Source organism: Microtus ochrogaster, chromosome 22, assembly GCF_000317375.1.
Source record: "Microtus ochrogaster isolate Prairie Vole_2 chromosome 22, MicOch1.0, whole genome shotgun sequence".
NCBI classification, from domain to species: Eukaryota; Metazoa; Chordata; class Mammalia; order Rodentia; family Cricetidae; genus Microtus; species Microtus ochrogaster.
Window position 1 is genome coordinate 31,911,839 of NC_022023.1, and position 12,128 is coordinate 31,923,966.

Here is a 12,128-nt window from a genome sequence, read left to right on the forward strand (position 1 = left end):
GGTGTGGCCTCCTGCGGAGCAAATCCTCAATGCCCAGTTGCCACCCCCACCACCAAGCAAGGGCAGCTACAAGAGACCTGATACGGTGGAAAAACCCAGAAGCCAGAGACTAGCAGCAGAGCCACACCCCAAAGCCAGGGAGAAAAGCCTGGGCGTGCAGATTCACAAGGGAAAGCCAAAGCCTGGGTCTGAGAGTCTGGCCTCTGAATCACCACCGCAGACAAGCGTACCTCACTTTCCTTCTTTGGGTCCCCTGAATTAATAATGTCCTCTCTGGGGGCCAAGTGAAGCAGAGCCACAAGTCCCTCTGATTCAGTAAGTACAGACATGTCCAGGCTATGAAGACCTCTGAAGCGTCTGTCTCACGACTACTACTGGGGCACGAAGGACCTTCGGATGTGCTTGGATTTAGCCTTAGGCTGCAAGCGTTTGCACCAAAGGCAGGGCTTGGCGCTGCCCGCACGCGGGTCGTGCAAGATTCAGGAGGTGCCAGGAAAGGGAGGAGGACTAGATGACCTCAAAGTACCCTTGTGGTCTGGTGAGCTGCCTGTGCCTTCCTGCCACCGCCCTGGGTGATTCTGCTGGGCAGGACTGGTCACCTTTGCCACTGGATATCTAGAGAGCAAAGGGCAACTGTTTCCCTACTATCGTCCGGGGCTGCTAGGCAGGAGAGTCCAGGCAGTGACGCTGGCCAAGGAAAGCTAGTAGAGAAGTTTGAAATGCATGTGGTGCGTGATCTGTAGCCGTTAAATACTGTGTGCTTTGGTAATAGTATCAGTACAACGTCCACACTCCTATTCTGGTTTTGGAAGATCTCCCGATTAGGGTCAAAAGTCTTTGACAGTGGATGGGGGGTGAGGGGACTATGGATGTGTCGCAGGTCATAGAGTGCCTTCACACCTACACAAAGACCAGTGATTCATTGATAGTGCTACATAAACCGGGCCTGGGGGTGCACACCTGCAATCCCAGCACTCACCACGGGGAAGCAGCAGAATCAGAAATTCAAGGTCATTCATGGTTACATAACAGAGTTCAAGGTCAGCCTGGGATAAATGAGACCCTGTCTCAGTACAAAACATAAATAAATAAGAAGGCCTGGGGAAACTATCATGATCCGCACACAAATAAAGGACACGGTGAACCTAATAAGGTTACAAACAGAGCCTTCTCCTGTGAGCCCCGCCACAGCCAGAGGTCTCTGCTGTAGGCACTGGGGAGCTTCCCTTTAGGCCTGGAGCAGAACCACAGACCTGCCCCTCAAAAGAGGTTAGACTGCCTTCTAGGGCAGGAGACCTCTGAGCATGCTCAAGGAACAGGGCAGAGAGCTTTGCCTAGCTTCACGTCCAGTTAGAACCTGGAGACGTGACCACACAAGTGTTGTGTAAACAGGTTAAAGGAAAAGCAGCCAGCAGCCTCACAGCTCAGCCCTTGTCCCTTCCCCTTTCAGCCCCAGGAAATGACAAATAGACCTCTACGACTGTATTTCATACTTTTAATTGGGTTGGATCCACCCGGTATTTCTCAATAGTTTACCCTTGCTTCTTTGAGCCCAGACTCCGAATATACTTCTCCATTCTCTAGGAGAAGGTTAAAACAATCTGTACAGAGTTCAAAGAATGATAGGTTCTTATCAGAAATCTCTCCCCACCCCCACCCCATAGCCCAGCTGGCCTCAAATTCACTGCAAAGCTCAGATTGCCTTTGAACTCCTGGTCCTCTTGTCTCTTGTCTCCCAAACGCTGGGCTGTGGATACGCATCACCATGCCTGCTCTGAACACAGGCCTCGAGACACCCGCCCCCACCCTGCCTGCTGGGGGGGGGACTCGAGACACCCGCCCCGCCCCCGCCCTGCCAGTGCCTCCTCTTAGGCAAACCGAGCACTTCACTCATCTTTTTAAGCCATGTCACCCAAAGTAGCAGAAGGAAAGACTGTCACAGGGTTCAGGACCCTCCTTGCCATCTTTTGATGTGGGACCCCACACTGGGGACTAGTGGGGTTTGGGACTCCCTCTGCAGCACTGACCTCAATTTGAAAGTCACTTCCTGTGACAATCTTCATCTGGGGCCTGCCAACGGGACACCCCTGTTCTCCCAGGAAGCGTGGAGAGCAAAGGACACCGTTGTCCCTTCTCCCCAGGGTAAGACCTAGTTGGAGGGGCATAGAGTCCCTAAGATGGAGTCTCTTAGGGAACCTCAGAGAGATTAATGAAAAGTTCAGTCCAGTAGGAAACAGAGGCACCATTTAGCACTGGCCTAGAAGAGCAGAGGGGGAGGAGAAGGCGTTAGGATCCTAGGTGATATCATCCAGACCCCAGGAGGTGGCACCAGGAAAGCCTGAGAAGCTGGGGCGGAGTCTTTAGATTTCACACCCCTCATCTGGGGGGTGAATGGGCTGAGGACTGCAGGAGGGGTGTGTGACACAAAGCAGTTTCTCAGGTGTCACTATCTCTCTCTCTCACTCACACACACACAGAGAGAGAGAGAGAGAGAGAGAGAGAGAGAGAGAGAGAGAGAGAGAGAGAGGAACCTCTACTTTGGCACAGGCACACAGCACTCCCCAGCAGGTCAAGGACACACAGGCACATGAGGTCCTCTGCGTCTTGGGCCCTGCATCTCAGGAGAGCCATCGGCCTTGCCATCATGGACAAGGTGAAAACAGGCAGACTGGCAGTGAGTGTTCAGAGGGGCTATGGGGTGTGGAGGGTCCTGGATAGATGTGGCTACAGGCCTCCGTGTCGTCACGTGTCCTCTGTATGTGTGCTGTGTATGGTCACCAAACAAGGCACCCTCTTTCCGACAGCCTTTCAGACACCTTGCTTTCACCCTGTCTTTCCCATTCTGTAGAAACTTCAGTGACTTCTGACCACCAAAACCCGAATCAGCGTTCTAGCCTGACACCGGAGGCTAAAGACTTCCCGACATGCCATGTAGCTTGTGGTCTCAGCCTTGCTTCATCCCTTTTTCTCCACTTTCTCAACGCTTAATCCACATAGTTGAAATCCTTTTCTCACCCAGCTCTGGAGCTACCTCTTCCAGAAAGTCTTTCCTGGTTTCATCGTTTGGATGACCTCAGCTGGTGCTTTCTCCTCTGGTACTGTGATACTATTTTGCTTTGCTTGCCTTTGTTTGCTTGTTTTATAGACCAAGTCACTGTGTAGCCAAGGCTAGCCTTGAATTTCTGATCCTCTTCCCTCTACCTTCCAAGTGCTGGGAACACAGGTGTGTAAACCACCAAGACTGGCTTCCATCTTGGATTTTTACTACTGAGGAGGATGTTGTCAGTCCTACTATCTCGGTCTTAGAAGGCAGAGCTTGCTATGTTGTACAGGTTGGTCTCGAACTCATGAGCCTAAACTATCTTCCCAGCTTCTTCTATTCCTCATGAGTAACTGGGAACTATGAGTGTGTGCCACAGCTGACTGTCTTGCTCATTTTGTATCCCTGGCACTTAACATGGCCCCTTTACATAGTAGCCCTTTAATGCAAAATAAAAATTAAAGTTAAACAGAAACTGTCTGTGCCAGGGTTATAGAGATGAGCGGGAAAGCTCCTTTTGCACTAGTTCACAGAGTGTGGTGACACAGAGAGATGCCCAAACACAAGAGTCGATTTTTAAAATTTTTTTTAATGTTTATTTATTATGTATACAATATTCTGTCTGTGTGTCTGCCTGCAGGCCAGAAGAGGGCACCAGACCTCATTACAGATGGTTGTGAGCCACCATGTGGTTGCTGGGAACTGAACTCAAGACCTTTGGAAGAGCAGGCAATGCTCTTAACCTCTGAGCCATCTCTCCAGACCCAATTTTTTTTTTTTTTCGAGACAGGGTTTCCCTGTGTAGCTTTGATGCCTGTCCTGGAACTAGCTCTTGTAGACCAAGCTGACCTTGAACTCACAGAGATTTGCCTGCCTCTGCTTCCCGAGTTCCGGGATGAAAAGCGTGCGCCACCACCGCTCTACTGACAAGAGTCTATGCAAAGTTCAAGGAACAGTACTCGGTCTCTGACTATGTGGGCTCGGGAAGTCAGGTCTGGTGACAAGGTAGGGGGTACTCAGGTAGAGGGAACTGCTTGGGTGGAAGACTGGAAACGGGACAGTGCATGATACATTTGAGGGGTGTGAGGAGTGGGGCTGTGCGCCATACATGCGTGACGTGTGTGGGGAGTGGGGCAGTGCGCGATACATGTGTGACGTGTGTGGGGAGTGGGGCGGTGCACGATACACACGTGACGTGTGTGAGGAGTGGGGCCGTGCGTGATACATGCGTGACGTGTGTGGGGCATGCGTGACGTGTGTGGGGAGTGGGGCGGTGCGCAATACATGCATGAGGGAGTGCAGCGGTGTGTGATACACTTGAGGGATGGGGGAGTGGCGCTGAACCTGGTACACAGAAAGTACAAAGGAAAGTAGGAGATGAGGTCAGAGAGGGCTGTAGGTACTGCATTATGCAGGATCTGATATACGGTCCAAGAATTGGACTTTGATCTCAAGGACTTACTGGAGGCCATTGGAACTCCAGTAAAAGAGAGACACGGTACCGTTTCGGGTGGGCACCATCCTTTGGCTAAGCCTATCTTAGGAAAAACCTCACAGTACATGCTGGGTACCAGCCATTCCTTGAGCCCAGACAGTACCTGAGTCGAATGATTTCTTTGTAGATTTTCCCTTTAAAGAGACTGTACCCAAAGAAGAGCTGGCGGGGCCCAGGCAGGTGCTCTGTTCTGTGATAGGTTTCCCAAACCATTTTATGAGTTCAGTGTGGGTGTAGAAGGTCTACAGTATAGAGTGTATATCGGTCACATTTCTCCAGGCAAGCAGAAGCGACAGCAGAGCGCACAGATTCATTGTGAGGGCTTGGTCACTTGATTGTGGGGGCTGAGAGGTTCCACCATCTGCCACCTCCAAGCTGGAGACTCGGGAAAGCTGGTGACAGAAGGTCCTGTCCAATCCGAAAATCAGAACCAAGATAGCATCAGCCCAGGGGAAGTCACTGCTGAAGCAGGCAGGTAGGCAGAGACACCCAGGGCCACCTATGTGGCTCCTGCACCTAAGACTGGCTTGAGCCCCCTGGGTAGTTCCTTGTCCTATGCAGGGTTTTGTGAGCATGAGGCCTTGGAGAGAGAAAGACAGGCTTCGAGTCAGTGAGTGCCAGGTTAAAGTCCTGGCTGAAATCGTTTAGAAACTGCACAGGCTTGGAAAAGTCAGTATTCTCTCCGAGTCCTGGTTTTCTCATCATGGGAATGATCTTGTCTACCTCAGAGTCAGTGAAGGCAAACCAGGAGACGCCTACCTTTGGCCCCTGCAAGTGCCATTCTTGTTCATCCTGGAGTCAGAAAGTGGCTGATGTGCTGGAGGAGGGAGGCCATGCCTGGAGTGGCTGGTGCTGGGTGTCCTGATGTAGGGGACTCTAACCTGCCTAAGGTACCTTCACAGGTCTTTCCTGCAAGGCTCTCAGCCCCAATCTACTCTTGGCTTTCCACCAGTCTCCTCCTTCCAACTGGAACAGATTTAACAAGCTGACAGGTCCCATCCTTGACTGAATAAGGATATTGTCCCACAGGCCTAGACACCTGAGTTATTGTTGAAAGCTGCCCTGTCCCTAGTTACCTCAGGACAACCTGTGCCCCACTCCTCATCTGTGTTTGTGGTCTCTGGGCATCCAACAGTATCATCTAGAATCAACTAAACAGATGGCCTGGTTTTCTGGAAGCTGGGTGAATTTTCCCTTCGTAGGCCAGAACCCCACAACTATGGGTCTTTCTGGAAGCTAGCCCTGAGATACTGATGAACAGTGCAGAGAGGAAGTAGGCCCATCTGTGTCTCAGAAAGGGAGCAGAACCCTACCCCCTTAACTGCAATGGGGTCCCTGAAGGGTATACAGGCCAAGGTGTGTGTGTGTGTGTGTGTGTGTGTGTGTGTGTGTGTGTGTGTGAAGATGGACTCTCCACTCTGTAGGTATACAGGTGGCTATGAGAAAAACAAGCATCCCTCCCCAGAATACCCCTGGGGACAGACATGTGTGTCCATGTATTTTCCACATAAAGCAATTTCCTCACACACGAACCTGGACAGGGCATCTTCAGCTTATGCTCCGCTTAGAGCATTGTACTGCACAGGTTAACAGCTTAATCTTGTAAGAGGTCCTCTCCTGAGACCATTATCACAAGATTGTGACCTGTGCTTCTTCTGCCCAGCCACTTTAAACTGGGGTGTTCCCAACAGCCCCCGGCAGCCTCACCAATGGCTTGGCTGGCTCTTTAAACTCATAGACACACCTTTATTGTTTATTTTAAGAGTTGAATTTCATTTCTCTTGTTCTGACTTTTTTTTAAAATATTTTATTTATTTATTATGTGTACAATATTCTGTCTGTGTGTCTGCCTGCAGGCCAGAAGAGGGCATCAGATCGCATTTCAGATGGTTGTGAGCCACCATGTGGTTGCTGGGAATTGAACTCAGGACCTTTGGAAGAGCAGGCAATGCTCTTAACCACTGAGCCATCTCTCCAGCCCTTGTTCTGACTTTTTTTAAAAATAATTTAAATTACTGTATATAATTTATTTAAAAGGATGTTGGATCCCCTGGATCTGGAGTTACAAGCTTTCGTGGTCTTAATGGCAGAGTCACCTCTCCAGGTCCAATTGTTGTGACTTTTAATAGTTTATTTCTATTGTGCTCTGCTGAAGATCAAACCCAGGCCTTTGTGCGTGCAGGGCAAGTGTCCTGGCCCTGGCCACACTCCTAGACTGCTCGGCTTATTATAAAAGATATCACAACGGACGGACAGCACCAGATGTAAGACAGGCAGAGGGCAAGTAGGGTCTTCTGAGCGTCATACTCTCTGGGAGTTAGTGTCCGCTACAGCTCCAGCACCCCGAAACCAGAAACCCTTCAAATACTGCTCAAGATTTTAATAGCCCTTCATCTTCAGTGAACTCCCTTCCTGGGAGGTTGGTGAGCTGGGCCGAAAGCCACAATTCACAGGGTCCTTCCTATCACTAAGGGCATTTGCAAATTATATTTTACATCCTGTCCCAGTGGTGGACTACCTGAAGATTCACACACGATGAAGGAGTGGCTGGGCGAGGAATAGGAACCCGTAATAAGTAAAGGCCTATAGAAAAACGTTTAAAGACAGAGGGGGTGTGAAAATTGGGCGCAGATGCTGTTTGGTAAGGCGGAAACACAAATGTCTGTGGGGTGGGGTGGTAAGGTACAGACCCGAGTCACTCGCAAGCCCTCCGAAGCTGGGGTCCCTCTTGGCTTGGCACTTGGAAGTAGCAGGAGAAAGGCCCTATGCAGGGATGGCATGTGCTTTCCCTCAGTGTTTACTGAGAGCCTGCTGCATACCAGAAAGGGCTGGGAACAGCAATGGACAAAGTGACCAGGGTTTCCCTGAGTCCCACGAGTTTTACGGAAAAGGAAGCGAGGATCGATGCTTTTCGGGATCCTGGTTCCGAGGCTGCGGACCATGTGAGTTTGGCAGTTCCTGGACTTGTCGCGGCACACGTGGGGCCGTGGAGCTGCGCGCGCTGCACTAGTCTCAGCAGGGCCCCGCCCAGCTGGACGCCCGTCCCCTGCCTAGCGTACACGTGGGTTCCCGCACGTCCGCTGGGCTCCCACCCTGACGTCACCCCGAGCTTCCATATAAGGCCCCGCCCGCGAGCGGCTCGGCGTGCTGGAGCCTCTGTAGCCGAACCCCGACCACGCTGCTGTGCGCCCAAAGCTGTTCATCGTGCACTAGCGGTATGGTTGAGCCCCACGCGGCCCGCACGGGAGCTCCCTACTCGGGGTGGTCCACAGGCCTGGCCTGTGGTCCGCGCGCGTGGGCTACTGCGCTCTAGGGAACGGGGCAGGCGACCGCACCCTGCCTGGGGCTGCGAGCCTGGTGGCTGGGGAACGCCTAGGGAGTGCCTGGTCTGAAGGGTGGGTAGGACCCAACAGGTTAATCTTGAGGTCCGGTTGCTCTAGCCCATAGGGACCGAAAAAGCCTCAGCGCGTCCGGGTGGGTACTTGTGAGAAGTCGTGAGGGTTGCATTTCCTTTTGCGTGGGCTTGGCGCAGTGGGTGCTTTCTACAAGTAGGGCGCTTTGGGGCCAAATTACGAGGTTCCTGGTGGGTTTAGGGATCGCGGTAAGCTGTGTACGGAGATAGAGCAGGGAGAGTCACAGCCCTCTGCACCCCAGACAGAAGGGGGAAACCTGTAGCTGAGGCGCGGCACCCATAGGGTCACAGGTGGAAGTAGACGCACCCTACCCAAATGAAGCCCGGAACTGAGGTTTGGGTGAGGCCGGTTCTCTGCAGGAAGAGATCCCCCTCCCTGCTCTTAGCCTGCAGAAACCCTTTAAGAATGTCTAGAAATAGCAGCGGTTCTAAGGAGACCGGATTTCAGCTTTGGTGGCCCTGGGCTGCCTGCCCAGAGACCTTGACCGGTCCTTTTGTGTTTTGGAATGATTTCAAAGATAGGTGTAGGGCTTGCTGGGGGAAATGTGCCCCTCGTGGTTCTGGGGGCTCCAGGCCTTAGATCCTCCGTAACTGTAAATTTCTCCTAGCGGCCTCATCCTGGGTAACGAGGCTCCGCCTTGGCGGGTGGGTGGTTAAAAGCACCTGGTTCCTGGTATTGGCATTTGAAATCTGACCCTGGCGGCAAGCCCTCCTCAGGATGCTTACATGTGCTTTGGGCTTTAATAAGGTCCGAAGTTTGATCCCGAACTGCCTGCTTGGCAGTCTCATCCATGGCCAGCAGCCACCAAACCTCTTACTACCCTGTTCCGAAATTGCGCACGCGCACCGGCTTGTCCGACCTGTCAGTCCTACGAATCCAGGCTGGTCATAAAACTTGTGGGGTGGGGTGGGGGGGACGAGCCTGCGCATGCGCGGGGCTCAGCACGTTGCTTTGCCTTAGGGTCGCTTCTGGTGGCCGTTAATTGGCGCCCTCTGCTCTTGATTTTTGGTACTTCCTGGAGCAACTTGACACCCTACTTACTGTAGGATTCTGGGTGCTCAGAAAAGTGGGAGGGCAGTTCTGATCTTGTTCGAGGAGAGGCTACCCCTCCCCTTTTGTGGCTAATCAAAATGAGTAAGTCCTCTGGAGGCTACACTTACGCGGAGACCTCGGTATTACTTTTACATTTCAAGGTGAGGACTTGCTGCACGGCCACTTTTTCCACTTCTGCAATGATTAGTCACGTGTTGTCGTTTAATAGAAAGTAGTCCAAAGGATGCAAAGTAAGGCTGCGACTTGGTGATTATACCTTGGAGAGGCCTCAGTGACACGAAATGCTTCCACCTTAGGTCCCAAAAGGTTCAAAGTCCGACAAGATGGCAACCCTCAAGGACCAGCTGATTGTGAATCTCCTTAAGGAAGAACAGGCCCCCCAGAACAAGATTACTGTTGTTGGGGTTGGTGCTGTTGGCATGGCTTGTGCCATCAGTATCTTAATGAAGGTAAGTGGGGGTTCTTCATGCCACAAGCTCATGCGTGGGGGAAGCACCTCTCCATTATGACATATAAGTATAAAACTTGAGGTTCAGGCACTCATTCAAAGGAGCCTGCCTGTGAAACATTTTGCAACATAGTGATACACAAAAAGGATTATCCAAAGTAACAGTATCAGAGGGTATCAGACCCAGGCCTATTTAAAATGCCCTGCCGTGTTTTCGCATGTCCTACGAACAAGAAGAGTCCCTTTAATTATACCTTTTCAGTGCAGGGAGTTGAATAAACCCAGAGTCTCCCACATGCTAGCTAGGTAACCATTGAACTATATGCCCACTTCGAAAGTAATTTTTTAATTGAAATTTATATGTATATATGGTAAAAATTAAAATCCTACTGAATGGGATACCTTGAACTTTTATCCAAGCCGATTGTTCCCTGGCTTGCAACAGTTTTCCATGGAGGGAAAAAGTGTGTGAGCACACACAAGTCGACATGTGTGGAGGTCGGAGGGTGACTGGCTTCTCTTACTCTGGGTTCTGGAGGTCAGACGCAGCTCATCGAGCTTTCACCCCGTAAACCATCTCCGAGCTACAGGTTAATTAGATGACTTTACTCCAAAACCACAGTGAAACCCTGTCTCGAAAAGCCAAAAAAAAAAAAAAATTAGATGACTTTAGAATTGAGTTGAAAAACCTTTTTAGAGACAGGTAAATGTTCTTGGTTCTCATGTATGTAGCTCCAGCTATCCTCAAACTTGAAGCAATCCTCCTGTCTCATCTTCCTGGGTGTTGGGATTATAGGTATGCAACTTCACACCTGTCTTTAAAGAATGTTATATTATTAACTAAAACCTGGTTTATATATAAAAAAATTGACAGCTTAAAACACATGTATGTATGTGTGTGTATAGGTGGGGAGGGGATTGAGACAGGGCTTCTCTTTGCAGCTTACAGCCCTGTGTACATACCCGTGTTTTTTTCTCTACCTGAAGACAGGGCTTGACTATACATGGCTCCCAAGTGATACATTTTTTTTTAAGAAATTTATTTATTTATGTATTTATTATGTGTACAGTGTTCTGTCTGAATACCAGAAGAGGGCACCAGATCTCATTACAGATGGTTGTGAGCCACCATGTGGTTGCTGGGAATTAAACTCAGGACCTCTGGAAGATCAGCCAGTACTCTTAACCTCTGAGCCATCTCTCCAGCCCCCAAGTGATGCTTTTTTTAAAGTGTGCATTGCTACACCTGGCTTTGCATGTTTTATTAGTTCTGGGTCTCTCCCCTCCTCTGTCTTATAGTCTCGCCCACGCTTGGTACTGGACAGTAGTGACTAGCTGCCCCCCACAGAAAGCTCCTCCAGTAGGGAGGCTGCAGGAGAGCAGACTAGAGTCTGCTGCATGGCGCCATCTGGGAAGCAGTGAGTTGAATGGCCTGCCTCAACTTCCAGTGTATCCTGACAGAGACTCCTATGCCTGGAATACAGAAGGGTGCATATCCTGAAAACCCTCAATAAGTTTCTCATTTACCTAAAACTTTTGTCTTTTAGGACTTGGCGGATGAGCTTGCCCTTGTTGATGTCATGGAAGACAAACTGAAGGGAGAGATGATGGATCTCCAGCATGGCAGCCTTTTCCTTAGAACACCGAAAATTGTCTCTGGCAAAGGTTGGTTGGGGCCAAAGTTCTTTCTTAGGCCTGAAATCCCACCTCTCCAATTCTGTCTTTCATTCAAGGCAGGAGGGCAGGCCTTGGGGGACAGGTGCACTAGCTCTCAATCCTTGCCAAGGCTTCAATTAAGGAAACCTAATTGCACATATATGCAAATATATGAATTAGTAGGTAGCAAGTTCTGAATCTACATTGTAGCAAGTGTGTGTTGCTATTATGGAGCCCCGGGCAAGTGCTACAGCTGCTGAGTGGTAGCCCCACCTGCCTTACTGCAAGTGGTTAAATGTTCTTCTGGCTTGCATGTATCACGTGCTAGCTAACACAGACTCAGAACTTCACCTTAGAGGCCTGTGCAGCTGAAGTTCTTTACGTGACCTTTTTACACTTAGCTGCCACCAGCCAGGAACCCAGGGTTGAAAGTCTTTGACCTCTTACCTAATAGGCAACTCTCTGGGTCAGCCGCCCTGTGCCACAGGGCCTGCAGGAGCAAATGAGAACAGAGAGGAAAGCGGGGTAGAAAAGATGGCTGAACACTCAGCGCAATAGCAACTGGCTGAAAAGAGATGTGCATGTCTTTAAGGCCAGGCAGAGGAATGTAGTGCATGCCTCAAGAGGAGCAGGGGAGAAAGAAATATAGACAGGATGAGATAACCTGAATTCCTTCCCATTAAGATAAAATGTGGCTAAACGTGCAGTGTGAGAAGGGCATCAGTATTACCTTTCCAGTCTTTAAGAGGCCACACTTAGAAACAGCACATCCAAACAGATCTGAACATCAACAGGTCTCCATCTGCTGCGTACAAAGGAACAAGTTTTTGCTGGGTAGGTCAAAGTTCCCTGAAGGGATCTCCATCTCTGGTCTTTTCTCTAGACTATAGCGTGACTGCAAACTCCAAGCTGGTTATCATCACAGCGGGGGCCCGTCAGCAAGAGGGAGAGAGTCGGCTCAATCTGGTCCAGCGCAACGTGAACATCTTCAAGTTCATCATTCCCAACGTGGTGAAATACAGT

General features: G+C 50.3%; 1 protein-coding gene across 1 annotated transcript in view; it reads left to right on the top strand.

The window, feature by feature from the left end:
- Nucleotides 1-7,603: 7,603 nt before the first annotated feature.
- The window catches only part of LOC101993445 (L-lactate dehydrogenase A chain), a 6,225-nt gene continuing 1,700 nt past the window's right edge, over nucleotides 7,604-12,128 (top strand). Inside the window, 4 exon segments of the mRNA XM_026784392.1 lie at nucleotides 7,604-7,750; nucleotides 9,298-9,450; nucleotides 10,997-11,114; nucleotides 11,989-12,126. Of these exon segments, the coding sequence (XP_026640193.1) occupies nucleotides 9,325-9,450; nucleotides 10,997-11,114; nucleotides 11,989-12,126 (382 nt within the window). The 5' untranslated portion in view covers nucleotides 7,604-7,750; nucleotides 9,298-9,324.